Source organism: Megalops cyprinoides, chromosome 20 (genome assembly GCF_013368585.1).
Source record: "Megalops cyprinoides isolate fMegCyp1 chromosome 20, fMegCyp1.pri, whole genome shotgun sequence".
Classification (NCBI taxonomy): domain Eukaryota; kingdom Metazoa; phylum Chordata; class Actinopteri; order Elopiformes; family Megalopidae; genus Megalops; species Megalops cyprinoides.
In genome coordinates, this window is record NC_050602.1 from 4,625,525 (window position 1) to 4,645,690 (window position 20,166).

General features: G+C 45.2%; 1 protein-coding gene across 3 annotated transcripts in view; it reads left to right on the forward strand.

The window, feature by feature from the left end:
• The window catches only part of LOC118795508 (rho GTPase-activating protein 29-like), a 51,171-nt gene that overhangs the window by 5,863 nt on the left and 25,142 nt on the right, over nucleotides 1-20,166 (forward strand). For all 3 annotated transcript variants that reach the window (XM_036554038.1, XM_036554039.1, XM_036554040.1), the window contains exon 3: nucleotides 18,810-18,953. In XM_036554038.1, coding sequence (XP_036409931.1) covers nucleotides 18,810-18,953 — 144 coding nt within the window. The remainder of the gene's footprint in view (nucleotides 1-18,809; nucleotides 18,954-20,166) is intronic.

Consider the following 20,166-nt stretch of genomic DNA (forward strand, 5'->3'; position numbering starts at 1 on the left):
GTGAGAGAGGCTGAAAGTTTTCCTGGAGGAAACTGAGAGCAGAGTGAAGTCTCAGAGTGCAGGTTAAGACTCAGTACCGTCCCAGAATGCACCTCAAAAAACTCATTCACCTTTCCTAGCAGCGCGGGAGGAGAAAGGAAATGCCTCTTGAGGAACTGGTTGTTGAGACTGTTTTTCAATCTGTCATTAAATCAGTGTTTATTTAGCATGTTGCCTTGGACGGTGCTTTCACGGATGCCACAGAGTACTGGGCAGAACATCTCCTAGAGAAATACATGCAGGATAATAAAAGAGGAAATAACTGGTCTATACTGATAATAAGTGATGCTCTTGCTTTGCATCATGGGAATACCAAACATGATAGTGATTGCCATTTTTGAGAACAGAAGAGAAGACTAGCTTTTATTGCAGGTTGAACTGTGGTTCACTTACAGACTGTCACATTGACAGTCCTCATCCTCAGAAAGAAGCCTTTGTTAAATGCCGGATGATCTCTTAAATCAAATTGAGGACTGAGGAGTCAAGGTAATCATTTGGTATTTATAGAATGTAGGGAAGAAACAAACCTCATGATAGTGCTTGCATGCGGGTTAACTACATTACGGACTGATGAACACTTTCTGTACGTAACTTTTGTCAGGTTGAAAGTATATTAAATCCTCTCCAGTGTATGGCTTGCCTTAGACAATTGCAGTTAGGAAAATGTTGACTTCCCTTTCAATTAATCTGAAAAAGGAAAGCAAAGTATTGCTTGACACCCAATGTAACACTGTTCTTGCTGTATTTGAGCACTTAAGTGATGTTTCATTACTGAGCATTACTGTGTCCTGAACATCCTAGCTGTAGCAAATTTGTCCTGTCCCACAGAGAGTATTTTCACATTATTAGCTTTGTGGCACAGAAATCGGGATAAGTTATTACCCTGTGACTTCCTGGCGTGGGCACATCTCCTATGCTGGCTGACTGAATGCTTCCCATCTGAGAAAAGCAGAAACCTTCCCATCATTCCCTGGGGCATGACTGGGCTAGGTCCAAGAGTAGTCCATCATTTTCCCAAGACCATTGTTTAATGATATCTCTCAAAATGTTGACTGTCGGTACTTTGCGTCAATGATTGATTGGGTTTTGATTTGATAGTTTGCACTGTCTGGGGGTCAAGGTGGTTAAAAATAACATGACATCATCAAATGCAAGGTCATGCTTGCATTTTATTTGATTAGTTTTGGGCCTTTCATTACCCCAGATAGTGTGTGGCTGATTGGGGAAGCTGTTCCTTTGAATGAACGAATGGCAGCAGTAGCACAGCGAGGGAGTCAATAAAGTTAGCAAAGGGCTCAGTAAAGCTATAGTACAGTTGACATGAATTGCCTCAGCAGCTGCATGCATGGACAGAAAATATAAGAAGAAAATATAAGCAGTACAGGACACTGCATAGGGATATATGCAAAGCTGTTAGTTATTGTTAATTTCTATAGGGAAGGAACTTTTTGCATGGTTTAATTCAGTTTGACTTTGGTCACAGCAGAGGAGCATCTCTCTCTCTCTGTACCTCTTTCTCTCCCTCACTCCTCCTTCCCTCCCTCCCCACACTGCAACATAGTTCATTCTTTGCAAAGAGCGGCACACAGATGGTTAGCGTGTGTCAGGCCTCATAAAAATGAAAACCAGCCAAAGCACATAAGGGCTCCATCTTGCTGAAAATACAGGGCGCTGCCGGAACACCCTCTCCCCTTTCCTTTTCGGGTAAATCAGTTACCGAAGCGCGGCGACACCCTCTTCGCGCCCCTGTCCCGAACTGTTTTGCCTGTGCGGGGTCCCAGAAGAGGGTCGGATTCCAGTGAAAACCTGTCTTTGTTTCCTGAACCACGGCTGTGGCGGTATCAGCCCAGCCAAGCAACGACCGCCACACACACATGCTCTTTAAGAAGCTCCGCTCTGCTGGAGCTAAATACAGAGAGGTTAAACACAGGAATTTACAGCAGATCTACTGAAATATACAGCATCATATACAACCACCAGCAGACCTGCATTTGTTACTTCCTAGAATTTTGTTTTATTGCTCAGTAATAGTGAGTTCAGTGTTAGTGAATATAAGTGTTTCAGTATTAGGGTTCTTGTTCAGCTGCCATCACTCCTTCTTTGTCACTGGTTTAGTCCATTTGCTTATTTTTTTGTTTATTATTCTGCAGTTATTTTACAAGGTCCAGTCCAACAGCATTGTAAAAGGTGCTATACCAAATAAACGTTAATTGGATGATGAACTGAACCAGAGTCTCAGCCAAGTCCGCCAGAGAGGTTCTCTTTTACATTCCTGTGAAAGGTGAACACCGAAACTGCCTGATGTGTGGGAGACCAAGGCGCTGTATCAGGAACAGAGAGTGTTCTCCGAGTCCGCTAAAAATATGTGACCCTTGTGTAACACTCACAGATGGGCAGCCCCAGGTTTCAGAGGTCTGCCTTGGTCTAAACCCTGGCCTTAACATTTAACTTGCAGATCTTGACATCTGGTCTCTGGGCTGATCTTCCTTATGTTTGGTTTCCTGAGTCCCTTTGCTGAAATTGAGTTTGCGCTGGATTGTACACTGAATTCGGGGTCCGGCTGCACCGTGGTCTGCAGGGGTTGTGTTGGACCCAAGTTGCCCTGCAGAGGCCCATGGTTGGCCCCAGCCGCGCGACGGGTCTCTGCCGTGTCACGCTTCTCACAAGCACAGAGTGCTTGACCTCTGCTCTGTTTTCCCTGCACCCCCACCTCCCTTGCCCTGGAGGAAACCTACATTAATGATCTCTCTTTCTGGCCTTTCTCCCTGTGACAGTCCAGGCCTGCGTGAGTCTCCTGCCCTTGCTGCTCCAGGCCTGTTACTTCTGTGTTTATTTGAGTGGGGTGGTAGGGCGGATTCGTTTTGGTCTCATTTATTTATTCAGCGAGAACTTGAAGGAACATTCGCGATGTTCACGGCACATGAGGTCTCCAAACGCTGCAGTTAGAATGTAGTTCTTTTAATTTGCCTGTTTTTAAAAGCGCAAGATCGTTTTGCACTTTATTCTGTTTACAGCACTTTTGCCTTGGTGAAGCAGCTGTAAAGCGCATTCTGTCTCTCGGCGGAAGGGAAACCTTTTGGAGAATATCTCGGGCGTATTTTTAACCACTGTAACAATATTGACCTGGGGCTATTAACAACACGGCTAATCGTTTTAATCAGGGTGAAAAAAGACACTTGGTTTCCACAGTAGGGTTTTCTCGCTCCCCTCCCCCTCCAGGCATACTCGGCATTCCTTTGGAACAAACGCTCACTTGTTGCTATAGTGCCTCAGATCAGCGGTCGGTAGGTGTGAGACACTTAATAAAACGCTGAACCAAAGATTTGAAAATTTCATTGTTTTTTGAAGAGGTTTTTCTTTTTTCCTCGGGCGAATGGCAGTTCCTTGACCCGAAGATGTTGTTCTGCGGTTTTTGGCACATTGGCTCGGTTTACAAAAAGAGAGGAAAAAAGCAACTCGAGGGGAAAAAAACCTCGCCACAATCGCTGGTCTCGTAAGGGTGGAGCGTTTTCTCTCGGGGGAACCGCAGCCGCCGCGGGTTCGCAGCTACGGTGCGATTTAGCCTAATTTTCGCAGTTTATCCCGGGCTTTGGGGAGCCATTGAAAATAGGTTAGCCAATAAAGCAGTCATGTTCGTGCGTCAGCGACGGGCCGTTTGTTTTTAATTCCGTTCCACGTGCTTTCAGTCTGACTGAAACCTGATGAATACAGGATCAACAGTCAGGGGAGAAGAAAGCGAGGTCCTGAACTTTGTCGTCCGGGTGTAGCCCCCGTTACGTTACGGGAAGAAAGCCCACTCACTCGAGGTCTAAGCCCCATTCCAGCATAAGCTCGTTTTCCGCTACAAAATAAGCGTCTGTGGTCTGATAGATGACTAAGTGTCGCTGCCAACCTGGAAGCAACGATTAGGTTCGGTGGAGTAATCATTCTGTAGGTGGAGAGATGAGTATTCTTTCTGGCCGGCAATGAATAGAAATGGACATAACGAAAACGCGATAATAACTCCTTTCATAATCATTGCGTTTTTAATACATTGTGACATTATAGGTCACATTTTGCAGTGTAAGCATATAAGTAGAAACAAAAGGTGTCGTTAATTGGATTGTTTTATAATATTAGCTATGCACTTTTACAGTAAATATTACAAATATTCTTGTTTGGAATACGCCTTTTGTTGTGATATAATTTACATGTAGACTTACTACTGGATTTTAAGACAATGTTGCAAGTGATGACATCAGCTGATTTAAAAGGAAGTGTTCATGTTCTTTATGAAATTTGATTGATGCTGCATTTAGGTGTAAGTTCTGGTTGTAACAAACTGTGTTTCTTTGAGGGTTCTGGAACACAGTCACATTTACCCTCTACAGCAAAATGCCGCAAATCATTCAAAGACAGGCTTGCACATAACACATGATTTCGTCACTGTATTGGGGTTCACGAATCCTCCCTTTCCCAAGGTGCAAACAGACCGGGCCTCTCCATAAAGTCAGTGTAGGGTCATATCATCCACACATCCTGGGGTGAGATTGATTCATTCCTGGCAAAAAAGGACCACGTACAGTAACAAGCCAGGGTTAAAGAAACATCTTAGAGCAGCTCGCTGAGTCCATGGTTTTAAGTCTGTTTGCTTTGCTCAGAGCTGCAGTGTTGAATAAACAGAGGAGCGAAGCTCAGGACAGCTCTCAGCTCTTGTTCCTGTTTGACTCTGTTGACTTTTATGTTTAGGATCGTAGAGAGTGGTCCTTAATTTGTCTTACTCACAGTGTAGGTGTGGGTAGAGTTTGCTTACTTTCTTCTTCCAGTATGTATTTGTGCTACACCCAGTATCATAGCTCTGTTTCCTGACCCTTTCATGAATATTGCTTATTATATGTGCCTAAGCTGTATGTGTTATGTATATGTTCATTTATTTGTTATAAAGCATTTTAAATAATAAATATTGCACACAATGCATTAATACAGTGACATTGTCTCAGAGTAATAATATACCATGACCTTTTTTAATGCCCCTGAATATATGTAATTGTACATGTAAATGAAAACTGTACATGTAATAACACAAAATGTATACACAATGGAGAAGTATGTGCTCTGTTCATATCATGACTAAAGTGTGTTTTTCACTTCCAGTGGCTTGATAAAAGATTTTCCCATACAACAGGGAGGGAAACAAAGTCTATTTTTTCCCCTTGTACTGTAGTTTTGTGGGAAACTGGTGCAGCCCGCAGTCCTCTGAGAAAACCTAAGAGTAGCATAGCGATTTGCGGTTGAAAATGGTCTTTGCGAGGGGTCTAAAATTAGGTTCCAGCCCTTTCAATGATGTTAAGCCTTTCTGTGTTTGAAGTCACTGTGAACCACTTAAGATGGTCTGAAGCTCCTTCTATAGGGACCTTCTGGGGACCGCCATGAAAAGACACCCTAAACTCTGAAACTGTGGGGTCTGTCAATGCTCGATGTGGTTGAGTTGGCTCACTCTAGATTTTAGAGTGTTTACATGGACTGAATGCCTTGCTCATGTGATGTTTTATGTGTCTAGACAGCCAGTCATGAAGTTATTCAGTTGTCATTGTGACAGCTTTGAAGTGTGAATATCTGTCTCATTTAAATGAATGTCCACTGTAACCGTGTGTCTCTGGTTTATGTAAGGCCCGTACTGGAATATTTGCTTAGTCAACTTGTTTATCTCAGGCGACTTCAGGGTACTCAAGAGTTTTGCAAGTTTTCATGAGACACATCTGAGTTTTGAACTGGGACACAGACGAAAAAAGTGCCTGGCATGAGGTCAAAGTGATAGTGACCTCCTGGCTGAGTTTCAAAACATGGAGCACACCAGAGTGCACTGCCCCGCCAGCGCTGTTACAGTGAAGGATTCAATGGACTTGCTTCAACCTTCAATCAGTAGCCTCCTGATAAGAAGAAACAGGGCCACAATGACAGATGGCCACTGAGAACGCCACCCCCAGTGTCATAAGAAGCTGAGTGCCAAATGAATAGGCTAGCTGAAAGTTTCAGCAGTTGGTTTTAGATGTAGAGGTCTCCTTTGCATTATAGGGAAAAAAAAAAAACTTATAAACAGCTGTTTTCCCCATTTACAAGTCAAACTGACTCTCTGAGCACTTGAGTATGCGAATGCAGTGGGTGGTACTGTTCTGGGGGGCGGGCCCACATCTTATTTGTAGACTTTAATGGCCTGCCACGCTTAGGTCAGAGATTTGTGAGGGTGTGTTTTTTTTTTTCTTCTTCTTCTTCTCGGTTTGCTAAGGATGTTTTTGTACGGCTGTGGTCACCGGAGCCGCCGGAGTGGTAGATTTACGGTTATGGGCCAGGCCGCTGCTTGGAGGATTGCTCAGAGAGTATAGAGAGGAGAGCAGTCCCAGGGCTGGGGAGAGGCGCTTGGTGGCTGGATTGTATGGCTTTGGCAAATTTATAACCGTGGATAAGCGCTGAAAGGCGCGCAGGAGTTGGAGCCAAAGAAACCGAGCCCACCAGAAGTTTATGCTGTTTTTACAGGGTCCAGCTGAGTGAGGAGGCCTATTTGTACCAACAGTGATATAATAGGCTGACATCATAGCTCCAGGCAGGGTGCTGACCCATCAGAATAGCTCATTCTTCAAGATGTTGTGCTTAACAGCTGTGTAGGTGTTATTTTTGTGAATAAAAAGATAACTGGAGTGTCCGATTCAAGCCAAGAGGCTCGTAAGCGGCTTTTCAAAGTCGGCTGGAAATGGTGGTGGCGTTAACTGTGTGGGGAGGGACCGGTCACTGCGTTCAGGTGTGCAGAGTTGGGTTGCCTTGTCGAGTGGCTTTCCCCAGAGTCTAGCCTCGTGCAGCCAGGTGTACCGGGACCCACAGTTCCTTCTCTGCCGCACCAAATGACAGGCAAGATGACCTCACCCTGCAGACACGTGAGACCTCACAAGGAGAGGTGAACGCTCCACTAATCCCTGCCAGTAAACAGTGCTGTTTACTGAGCCTCTGTGGACAAGACGAGGGCCTTTCACATGGAACAGGCCAAAATTCCACCCGCAGTGCTGGGCCCATTTGGTCAAGGGGGGGAATGACAGTTCGGAGGGGAAACTTGTGCAGGCGAAACATTTGCCCACCTGTTGCAGATCCCATTACTACAGTAAAAAAGCATGAAAACCTTCAGCCACAGTTGGGGCCTCTGACAGTTCGTAGATAAGAGTGTGTGACTGTAAACAAAGAAAAAGCAGTGTGCCATGGTGGTAAGAGACAGGTCTTGTAACGCGGTTACCGGTTTGATTCCCAGGTGGGGCACTGCTCTTGTACCCTTGTCCAAGGTTATTAACCCCTACTACTTCAGTAAACAACCACTTGGATGATATATGGATGACATACAAGTTACATATGTCACTTTTGATAAGTGGGTCTGCTAAAAATTGAATAATAATGATAAGTAATGAATTTGCCTCATTTGTTCTGCTGATGCTTAACATGTATAAGGGTGTTTTCAGACCTATAGTCTGATTGCTTTGGTCGGTCCTCAACAGGGAATAAATTGTTACAATGTTGCATAATGACGTAGGTTCGATTCGGTTTCACATGGCATTATTTCTAAACGGACCAAAATTTGTAAAAGAAGAGCAGACTGCTCCCTCTTTGGTAACTTTGGTGTTTATGTTCCGGAAATAGATTAACACGCCACTTTCCAATTTCACAGTGGAGGGACAACTACGCGGGTTGGTTCGGGCTGCTTTCTCACCAGAGTTCGCCAGATGATGTGGGTTGAGCCCACCTCTCTTTGGGGGTCTCGGGCCGATTATTTTGGTGCGGACCTGAGTGCAATTACTGTGTTCTGACCTACGCAAACGAACCGAACCAAAGAGTCAAATGCACTATGGTTCAATTCAAACAGTCTAAAGGCTGCAGGTGTGAAAGCGCCCTAAGACCCATATGGAAAAGGCAGACACGGTCTCCATATTGAGTCAGAGGTGGTTGGAGAAGAAAAATGCATCATGGGAAATGCCTCTGGCAGGAGAGGGCCGCTGTGGGAACTGCGTGTTCCTGGACTTCATCCGCTAACATGGGCAGATAACAAGGCTTTGTGTCTGCTTGCATCACAGAGGGAAAGGAACACACATTTTCAAAAGCGGTCAAATTGGAATGGAGATCCGTGGAGTAACAGAAATTATGTGTGTGTGTGTCTCTGTGTGCATATATTTATATATATATATATATGTAAAAATTAGTATTGTAAAGATTAGTTATAGATTAACAATGTACGTATTTAATGAAAACCACTTGCTTAGTGTTTGTTCATTTTGGTTTGAGGTTAGGGACAGAGCACACAGTTAAAGTTCCGTGTTGGCGCAGTGGAGATTCCTTCACCTGGTGAGCTGCAGTGCACCAAGTCCTGTGACTGCAGATGTGCGATTAGAGTGCAGCAGAGACAGGCTTAGACAGATCAATTAACCGCCCGCCGCTATCAGCGGAGGAAGTGCCAGTGGCCGCTCGTCAAAGCTCTAAATGAGTGCTTTTAAATTATGCACGGAGAATCTTTATCAGCAAAACAAAGGGCTTCACAGTAGGAGCACAGTAGGTTCCACACACCAGCATACACACACACACACACACACACACACACACACACAAACATTGATTTTAACTAGAGGATGTTGTCTGGTTAAGTGTAAATATTTGTGTTGTATTTTTGTCAAACCCGAATTCACCGGGTGATTGCCGTCACTCCTCCCCAGGATTAAAATGATTTGCCAGCAGTCAATGCCATTTGCTCGAGAGTCTGATGGCTGAGAAGAAATTTAGAAAGAAGAAAACAACTGCTTTTCCCATGATGTGGACATAAAAGAAAACGTAAATGTGCAATATGCCTTCTTACTTCAAGTTTTTTCTTTAAATTGTGATTAAATGGAATCTATTGCATAAGAGGAATTTTTATATTAGTAAAGGCACAACTTACACTCTGTTGCAACCTGTCCACTGTGAGTTTGTTTAGAAAGGTAGCTAGCAGAATGTAATTGCAGAGACTAAGTATATGTGTGACTGTATTCCATTGTAAATGAATGTTTAAAAGAAATGGTTAGCTATTTATAGCTTAAACAACCCCAATAGCTACTGCTTTGCTTTGACACTAACAAAAGTTTGAGCTAATTGGAGCCACCTTAAATTCATAAATGTACAGTAACACCTGGTTGCTGGTAACAGTGGGCTGCTAGCTTGCAGTTAGCTCATAGATCGCTAATGACGTTTGCTTCGGATTGCTTGCTTGGACTAGCCATAGCTCAGTCCACCCATGACTCTTTTTATTATTTTAACTTAATGTGTTCTTGTCCTGTACCTGCCATAGCATCATGGGTGTGTGTGTGTGATTACCTCCTCCATTCGCTGTATCAAGACACTCAGTTATTTCTCATCTGTCAATGGTATTGCAGCTTTGTTGGCAGATTCGACCATACTATTGAGTGTTTACAATTATCTCAAATTATCTCCAGCTTTGTAGCATTGGCTAGTTTCAGTACACCATTTATTATTCTCCACCACTGGAATGCTAGATTTGGACTGCACTGATAAAGTTGAGCTGTGTAGGTCTTACTGATTTGGCACTTTGGCACGTTCAATGGTTGGATCCATCCGTGAATATTTGTGAAACAGAGATGAAGTGCTGTTATGACCTTCACGAAGCCATTTCAGAGGAATCATTGGGAAATATGTGCATACTTTTTTAATGATTTGGAGTAAAAAAAATAGTAAAATATAAATTCTGAATTCTGAAATGCTTATACTCTGTGACAGTATTATACAGTGTTTTTTATAAGTTTCTTTAACACCTGTAGCCAGTTGTAACCGTGACCATCTCAGGGTTAGTGTAAATGTGTACACAGGCAGATTAATTACATAATTGGACATGGCTGTGTGGTGTTTACTCTGTGGGGGTCACTGTTTGCAGAGTGAGTCATGTGAAGCTCTCCTCTGCCCTTGGGGTTTTGTAAAAACCACAAGCACCTGTCAGGCCCTGGGGTTTGAGCAAACAGGCATAGAACAGAACGTCTCATCATCCTGAATGAAGGCGGACACGGCTCCTTACTGTCAGCCATCATCAGAGCAAGAGCGGGAGGGTGTTAGTGGGGTGGGGCGGGGCAGACCAGGGCGCTGTGAGTTTCATGCCGGGTAAACTCAAACATGAACAGACCGTCTGCGAAGTGTGGCGGGGGGCGATATAAAATCTGACCCTGGCGGCATGTTTGGGGGGAGGGGTTTGGGGGGAGGGGGTCGGGGGATCCCGTGAAAAAGAGCAGGGGGGAGGAGGGACGAAGGGATGCAGAGGCGGTCATGGGAACGTGTGAGTTGGGTTGGCTACGGAAAATATCAAGCGCGCCCCTTCATCCTATTGTTGTGACAGCTCTGATCTATCACAGGGCTCCAGTGGGCAGTATTTTTAATGGGTTAAATGAACCTGACCCTCTGTGTCCCAGTATGACATGAAGATGCCTTGGCTCTCCTATCTACCCCACACACGTGATAACTACATCCTGTGGTCAGGTAGACAGTGCACGGCCAAGACAAACCAGAGGAGTTTTTCAACCTGATTGCTGTGGTACTTTTCCATATCTGCAGGTTTTCCACCACGAGCTTGTATGTCGCTGCAGCCAACAACACATTTCCGCAAGAGAGTTTAAAGAATGTAATGCTTGCTTGAATTGGTTGCTCAGACATGAGGACAGATTTCTGAATGGTTTTATGAATGGATGAATGGATGCCACCTGAGGTGGGAGATGGTGGTCGTCAAGCGCAGTTGATCTTCCGTTTATTCATTTACCCTTACCTTGTCCGCAGCTGTTCTGTATTGCAGTCGGATATGCTATCTCTGAGATAAAGTCTCTGGTTTGTCTCTGGGCCTGAATGCACCTGTTATCATGGCATTGTTGTTTATTAATGGCTGTCTGTAAAGGACACCTGTTCTGACCTTTTGAGGGGCCTGCAACATGCTGCTGTATGGCAATGGGAAATTGGTGCTATAAATCACCAAGCACATTTTTATTTTTGGACATTGGTATATCAGCCTAATTAACAGCCTGGAATATTGTCATGCAATTCGGCAGCACTGGATTTTGCCATTCTGACTTCACCACCAGCATAAGGTTTTTGGATGAAAACCAGGTACAATAAAATTATGTTATCTTGTATGGTTTTATCTTGTATCATCACACCGTTCTGTTTATTGTGTCATAGGGATGTCTAATTGGAGCTTGAAAGCACGTTTTTCCAAATACTTCTATAGGATCCCCAAGGACAGTGTTCAGAGAGACACACAAGACACACAGTAGGTCAACATCTTATGAATAAAAGCCTACTTTGTCCATTCCACTTTCCCCAGGTTTCCATTTTTACACAGAACCACCTTTGGTGCATCTAAACAGGTTAAGCCCGTGGAAGACCTGTTTGGTGTTTCCCAACACCAAGCCTGGCATACTCCTTCCACTTCCCCCAGGTTCAGGTTAGCAGGTTAGTGTCTGGTGACCCCACTCCCACCCCACCCTCCAGCCTCCAGCCTGCGGAGAGAGAATGCTGGAGGCACTGAGGGGACGTCGCACCAGCCTCTCCCTGGGCGCGGAGGCCGATCCTCACACGCACTGGCTGCTGGCGACCGGCTGGCGCTCCGTGGGAGTTTCGGAGCTCTGCAAGAGGGAGCATACTTGGAATACCAGCTCGCCAGTATTCCATGCAAACAGAGGATCATGGGAGGGAGGCTGGCTGCCACCGCACCCCCCCACCTCTTCACCCTTCCCTCCCTCTGACAGCTGGCTTAGCAGAGGAATAAAGAACAGATTCTTGATTCCACAATCAGCAGCTTATTAACATTTGCGGGCTGAGGGAGGTGTCCATATGTACACATTTTTTGGCTGGGGCCAAGGGTGTTTGTTGCAATCCATAATTTGTAAAGCTCTTAGAACTGTTCTTGGAAGGGGCGGTGGGGGGGATCTGTAGTTTGGTAGTAAAGGCCTGTGGAATCCAAGCTTGGAATGATTCTTTGATATTCCTGACATAAAAGCCAAACTGAAAGCGAACCCCAGGGGCAGAGCTTTTAACTGGACGCACCTCACCAAGCACACAGTGAATCAGTGACCCTCATGAGGCCGATTGTGTAAGTGCTTGGTTCGTCCAAACAAACGCTTTCCTTGACATTTCCTCTTTTTTGTCACAGAACTATTTCAGAGGCCTCCAAGCTGTTTTCTGTTTGGTGTATTCATCTTAAAGGTGTCTTACATATCAGTTCATATTGTTTTAGTCAGCTGTATTTTATTATACTATCTATGATGTATGGCAGGGTGTATGGGTGGATATAACACAGGCTCACAGGCTTCTTGCAAAAACTGATGATGCTTACAACAGTGTGTTCTCTCTGCTGGCGGCCTGGGTTTTGCCATCAGAATCCCACAGGTGCAGAAATGTCTTTTGGTACCGTGTCACAGCTCAAGTGTCCGCTTTTGTCACCCTGCCAGGGGTGAGCTTGTAATTTATCATCCCTGGCAGCGCTTCCCCAGACGTGGCCGTTTCAGCAGCACGTTAAACACAAGGGCTCCTCTGCGTGACAGAGGTGTCAAAAGACGAACAGCAGGCACTGTAAGTAGCGTTTAATTATCCAGTTAGTTTGTGAGCCACTTACTCCGCTGTTTGAAGTTTGGCTTGTAGTAATGGAAATCTGAAGGCCGGTTTAAGAAAAGTGGGGTTGGTCTTTCCACAAGGCACTGCGAGTCTTCTGTTGTCATTGCTGTCCAAGAATTTGGAAGGAGCGATGCTTGTTAGTTTCCTGATGCAAACTGGTAAACTGCATCCCCGCCAATTCCACCCTATCGTGACCTGATAGGTGTGCTGGGCTCGGAAGGTGGCTTTTAATGGTGGCCTATTGTCCCCAGCCATGGGAAAGGACAAAGCTGTGGCAGCAGGGGTGATTTCGTGGGGGTGGGGGGTTGTCCTGTTCCTTCAGGGGGTCGCATGTAATCCCCTAACAGGACTAGGGGCCACGGGTGAGCACCGCCAGGCTTGCCAGAGCTTCTGGATTTGGCCCAGGAGGTTGTTGCGTCAAAACCTGCGTAGGGTTGTTCAGCATTGGAAGCTGATAGTAAGTCTAACTGCAAGCTCTGAAAGAAACTCACTAGCATATAGTGTTAGCTAGTGCTAATTAGCACTAACTAGCATTAGCTAGCATTACATAGCATTAGTTAGGTGAGTCCCACAAGGGCACCACAGAGTAACTAACTTAATGTAATTTCAATGCGCATTCTGCAGCCATAACTCGCATTTTGGCCAGCTGTCTCCACCTTCATTATGATGGGATTGAGTGGGTTTCCAGGGACTGGAGGGGATGTGAAGTCTCATGCATTGTCATGGCTTTACATTCGCTCTGTGCTTCCATGCTTCGCCTCAGCAGACACTTGCAGGATTCGCAGCCCACCATGGCCTGAGCCCTCCCACCTCACTGGCCATAAGGCTGCAATCTATACAGAAAACATCTACTCAGCAATGGAAGAGACACAGCTCCCACATGGGTGGGGAAAGGAATGCATCTTTTGGAGAGGCGGCCGGGTTACTAAAGCATCCCGAGGAAGGGTTCTACCCGGAGTGGGGGTGGGGGTGGACAAACCCAAGAGCGGAGAGGCAGAAGGGTCAGATTAGTCATGCAATGATTGCATGGGGATGGAATGGCTACCTTTTTTTTGCTGACTTTCTCCTTTTCTTTGCTTTCTTTTTTCACCACATTATAAAGGTTAGATTCTCCTCCCTTAGTTTCGTCCAGATTTCTTGGGTGGTTTGCAAGGTTTTTGGGCTGGAATTTTACTGCGTTTTGTTGTGTAAAAACAAAATTGGGCTCCATCCAAATCTAACAGTACACTTGGTTTCTAATTCGGAAGTCAGCTGTTTTGTTTTTTTTTTTAATTTGAAATGCACTGAACTTTGTTGTTATGTCAGATTTTTTGATTATATAGTAGCAAGGCCTGCTTTTTGGCAGTAGGTGAGACCTGGAAGTGAATACCACAAAACGATTGCAGATGTGCTGTTTGTACAGTGATGCGTTGTGTCCCATGATGAAAATGAGATAAGATCTCACAGATAGGACGGATACCATGGTATGTTCGTCAGTGTGGTATTTTATTGCGTTGTTGCGTGAGCAAATGCCTTAGTGCCAGCTTTGGTTTGGTCGGAATTGAAAGGAGCGTGCCAAATCATGCCCTAGTTTTCTCATTTTTGCTTGCATGAATTGTGCACATCACTGATTCATTGATGACATTCGCACCACATCACTGTTTTAGACCAGAGTCCTGCATTATCTCTAAAAAAAGATCAGCTGTTAAAAACAGAGAAATGCAATAACAGTGAAGCATGTAGATTAAAAAGGAGTTTCTTTTTTTCATTTCTGGAGCCATTCAGGGATGTATCTTTTGAGCACTATTGTTCTGAGAGAGGTGAGGCACCCTAGTGCTCTCTAATGGAGGAGAGTGACGGTCCCCAGCCGGGACCACTCAAAGACACATCAGAGCCCAGTGAGAGTGTGGAAAGGAGAGACCCATACCAAGGGTGCTATCTCCACGGCGAATGATCTCACCGCTCCTCTCACATTATGGGCTAGCTCCTCCTTCCACTCCTGCATAGCTGGAGAGAGGGGGACACAGTGCAGGAATGTGGGGTTTCCATGACGCTAACGAGGTTAAGTGTGTGCTTTTAGGCTGGGGGTCCGGGCTCTTTATCTGATGGGCAGGTCTGGGGATCCATGTTGTCCTGGGACGGCTTGATTTTGACAGGGGGGGAGCTGGTGAGAGAGTGGGGTGGGGTGCTGTTACGTCCCTCAGGCTTGTAGCCCAGAACAAAAACCAGGGGGAGGACTCAGAGTAGACGGAATGCAGCCTTCCTCCCAGGGGTCGGACGGCGGAGTACAGGTCTCAGACCTCCAACCTCTCCGCCCCCTCTCTCTCCCTGGCTTCTTGTCTCCTCCTATCTCCCTCTGTCTCTTCTCTCCTTCTTACATGTTTCTCTCCCTCCATTTCTCAATGTCTTCCCTTCACCCTATCCTGTTTTTCATGTACATGTTACACGTAACAGTAAATTATAAATTGAGTAACTTATACAGTAATGCATAATATAAATACACACACAACAAAGGTACTCAATGTCTCACACTTATGGAACTCTCTCTTTCTCTTGCTTGCTGTCTCTCTCTCCCTTTCCCTCTCTGTCTGATTGATCTGTCGTCTCCCCTCTGAAGTGAGTGAAAGCTCTCAGACAACTCAATTCCTTCATTCATTGTTCGAGTGAAGCCCGTTACTTAGATTTGCGAAGGTAAGAGTCACTATTTGCAAAAGCCCCCCCCCCGGCAACAGAAAGGCAAATAACCTTCTGTAGCCAGCTGTCCCGTCCGCATTTTTGGATTGGTGGTCCGTGTGCCCCTCATAGAGCCGTGTGGTTAAGTAGCGACCTGAGGCAGGCAGCGCCGTTCCCCGCTGAGTCAGAAGACGGCTCTTAATGGCTCGCTAATTTGTCTCTTGGAGAGCAGGAACGGCCGCGCAGTCATTAAAAGCCCGAGCGCCGCGAGAGTGATAACGCGCTGAAAGGGCTCATTATTTTCACCTCTGTTCCGCTCGCTGATGATTTAACCGCCGTTGTCCGCGGCTCGTATCGAAAATGAGTCATGCTTTATAAAAGTGCATTACTCCGACGTTTTTTTTTTCCCCTTTAGAGAGCTGTAAATTTTATCAGAACAATGAAGTTATTGCTACAAGGTAATTTTGACTTTACTCCAACCAATATTTTGGATAGTGGTAAAAGTTTAGCTCGCTTTGTGTTTCATGAAAAAAGTTTTCAGGAGTAGAAGTGATTGAACCTTTATACTCTCTCTCTTTTGTCAGTATAATTCCTCTCTCAATTAGAATGAACGCAGAAATAAATGATGCAGAAGCAGAACTTGTTAGCGGAGAGTTAATTTCAGATTCCTCTTTGTTGGTTTTGTTTTTGTTTTTCAATAACACTTCTTTAATAACTGTAGACATCAAATCCTTCTTTTTCTGAGATAGAAGTGGTTTGGGTGTGAGGTGTGACCTGGCTGTAGAGTATGCTTTACCTGGGCTGTCTGGCTACTCAGAGGGCAGGAAGAGGACACACACACACACACACACACACACACACAGAAACATGTAGAAATGCACAAAGCACAGGCCACCCCCCCCCAACAGCCCCTTCCACTCCATTTCCAAGAAACCCCCCCTCTCACCTCTCTCTGCCCTGGAGCTGGTCCTCTCCCTGCTTGTACCATTAGTCTGCTGCTGATGACAAGCAGTGATTCCTGATTTATAGCCTTACTGACCTTCCAAAGCAGTGATCTTTAAACATTCCATACATACATTTACATTAGCTTAGCAGATGATCCAGCTTAAAGTTTTTTCATGCTTTCCATTTGTATAGCTGTATATTTACAGAGGAAATTTGGGTTAAGTACAGCCAAAGCCAAAGGGTACAACAGCAGTGACCCATCAGAGAGTGGAACTGGCAACCTTTGGGTCAGGAGCCCTGCTCCTTCCCACTCCACCACACAGTCACTGTAGTTGCATACCAACTGCATCTAGCAGGTAAGCAGAACACAGGGTGAGGAAGCGTTTGATCCCGTTCAAAGGAAATGCCTGCTGTGATTATTGCAAATGTATTCATAACAGCACCTAACTGTGCTTTTGTAACCTGTGCAGATAGTTTTCATCTAAGGAAGCACAGATTCAATTGCATTTGTGTAGCAGTTAGTTTCCGTGGCTGATAACCTCTAGGTCAGTGTTCAGAGATGGGTTTTGCTCTGAGTGCTGTGTCTGTGGTGCCAAACTGGCAAAAACGGACGGCTGTGACGGACGTGAGGAGAGTAGGGGGAGGAGGAGAGCGGACACAAGCACATTTCAGTCGTGCTTTACCTCACAGGTCAGGAAAATGGAACGATATCATGGTAAATATGTGAATTACATTAAATCGTGGAGTAACAATTGCTCAGAAGTATAAGCTGGTTACCCAGATGTTTGATGCTCATGGCAAGGGCACTGCTGTTGTGCCTTTGGCCAAGGCCTAACTCGGATTGCCTCAGTAAATATCCACCTGTTTAAATTGACAACATGTAAGACGGTGTGATGCATGCTGCTCTGGATAGGGGCATCCACTTGCACTCTGCCACCCTCATCCCGCCCCTTTCCAGGGTCCATCACACAGGCCCTGGGCCAAAGGCGACTGCATGGTTATTTCAGGGGGAACACCGCAGGCTCGGGGAGTAGGCATCTTAAGAGGGGTCCACAGAGTTTGTTACCATGGATACAAGGTTTGTTAACGCGGATACACATACAAGGTGTGTGACGTGGGTCTGGCGAGAGCTACACAGTTGCAGGGTAAGATCATGCTAGACCTTTGCACGGAGATGACGTGGTTTCGGTGGTGGAACTGGAGGCTGAGGTCTGCAGTCTTTTCGTTATTGTCATTGATGACGATCGTGTGGCTTGCTCGTGGGTTTTCCTCTCACATGCTGATCTGAATACACAGAGCTTCTTGAGATCTTGACAGGGGTACACTGCAGCAGAGCTTGGAACCCTTACAAAGGGGGAACCGGTGTGATGTGGAGTCCACAGGTGTGATTGAGGTTTTGTCTGTAATGGGTTACCTAAGCCTCTGGGAGGAATTATTTAATGCTCTCTTACAATAGACTGTTCCACAGTGAAGCCTTAAGCGGTGCCTTTGGGCATGTCTGATCATGCAAAAGAAATTGCTTTCAGTTGCTAATTACAGTTGCTGTACGTCTCGATGGGTCCAATTCATTGTGGCTTATTAGTCCCTTTAATTTAAATGCGTTTCTCATAAAAATGCTGTTTTAAAAGGGACCTTGGTGGCCCCCATAAGACCCTTTGAGGTCATGAGAAGAGCTTGATTGGTCCTGATTGATCCTGGGCCAGCCCTCTCTCTGGGGCTCACATTTACGCTTTTCGACATTTCACGAAAAATGTGAGATTCAGTTTTGGGTTCCCAGAAGACTCTCATTAAAAGGTAATTAAACTAGGAGGTTATCATGTTCTTTGCTGCCATGTCTACTGTTGGATGGAGAGTCCCCACTCTTCACCGGCCGAAGCCACCGTGCCCCCCCCTATCCACCACACTGCTCCTAGACTGAAACTGATGCCTTTGTAATGTCAGTCCGCTGCTAACATTTCCAGTTTTCCAGCAGTCTCTCGACCGCCTTTTCCCAGGGTCAGGGAATAGTTTTCCAGTTTTCTCCCAGTTGGCAGTGGGTTTTCTGGTTTGCTGATTCCCTCGTGGATGGTGAACCAGGCTCTGTGTTCAGCACTTTGTGAGAATTTCCATCATAACAATATGCTATAACAAATAAAACAATTTTATCGTTGAAATATTTTTAATGTAGGGCTTCTGTATTCAAGATGGCAGTCACATCACTTGTTCAGATGCAGTCTGACATTTTCTGTCTGCACTGTTATTCATGTGATAAAGTATTACAGGCACTTTTGGACCTTCACATTGTAAGCTGCTTTGGAATGGAGTGTCAAATAAGTCAGTAAGAGCAACTGTAAAGGAAACAGGGGTATACGTTTTCACACAGGAGTGTCAAAGTGTTGGAATGGAGTGTCAAATAAGTCAGTAAGAGCAACTGTAAAGGAAACAGGGGTATACGTTTTCACACAGCAGCCCTAGGTGTTCTGTTGAGGGTGATATGGGGCGGAGAGAGGGCACCCTGGGCTGACCGCGCCTGCGTTTCTCGTTGGCAGAGCCCCAGGACTGCCTGCAGCAGGCGGTGCAGGAGCGGCTCGGGGAGCTGCTGCGTGTGCTGAAGGCCGTCATCGGGAAGCACCAGACGCTCAACTCCGTGGACATCCTCAGCGCCGCCGGCACCGTCATCGCCAAGGTCAAAGGTCAGGACCCCCTACTGGCTGACGCTTTGCTGTCATCTAACCATCCGCTGTTTATGGTTTGGTCGATTTTTCCTCTACTGTTTGTGTAGTTTTAACCTCCTCAGTTTTTGCACAAATAATTGTTGATCTTTTCAGTATCTTTTCTGGCCCTTGTATTTTGAAATCCCTTTCACTTTGGATAGTGTGTTTCATGCCATTTGTAGTTTCTTGAGTCAACAAGACAACAACAAATCTCATTTGTTGTTATATGGACTGGCGCGTTACCCACATCATTTCAATTTAGTGGATTTCTGAATTGTTGTGAGATAATAATCAAAAATTCAGCAATAATCTGCTTGGGTAAGCAGGATAAATAATGATCTGGCCTTGCACTGTGTAAATAAGATATTTCTGTGGGTCACTGGATTGATTTTTAAGGATTGTTCACCTTGTGCATAGATGGCATTGTAATTGTCCTGTGCTTCTCATCAGCCTTACAGCATTGATTCACTATTGCCCCTGAGGATGATTGTAAACTTTCCAGTCGGACAGTCAGGAGAAAAACTGTGACTGCTTGAGCTGGCTTTGATTGATGGTCCCGTTAACTGTTGCAGTGGGTATCTAAAATGTTCTTTCACAGAGAGCTCACAGTTTTGTCATCATGGCGATTAAAGATTTTCTTACTAGTTCTGATTGTGGAATTGCTGCGCCTGCTACAATTGACATTTGCTTTGAGGTTGCTTATGTTGTGACACATGCTTGATGCTTGTGATGTGCTGATGGTACTTTTCATGCCACTTCAGACATACTTTGCACATCTGTCTGGATGACTGCCTCGGATAAATCAAATTCCAAAAGAAGATTCAGAAGAATTTTTTGACAGCCCCCACACAATCAATAAACCTGTCCCATCCTCAAGTATAAAGAGCCCACTCACCGCTTCCTTTTAATGACAGCTGTTCATAGTATCCCTCCTCCACCTCCCTCTCCTCCTAATTCTACTCCTGTATATAATGATGTTCATTGCCGGCCCTCGGCAAGTTATGACCCCTTCTTCGGACTCTTAAGGCAAAGAACTGTACCTGTATACTCTCATCAACAGCAGTGCTTTCTTACTGAAATGAAAGAAGAAGCAATCCATTGAAATCTATTGAAATGAAAATGTAATATAATGGTTCGGCGTACATAGTGTTAATGGTGTTTATTGTTATAGTTTCTGTGTATTGGTTACAGA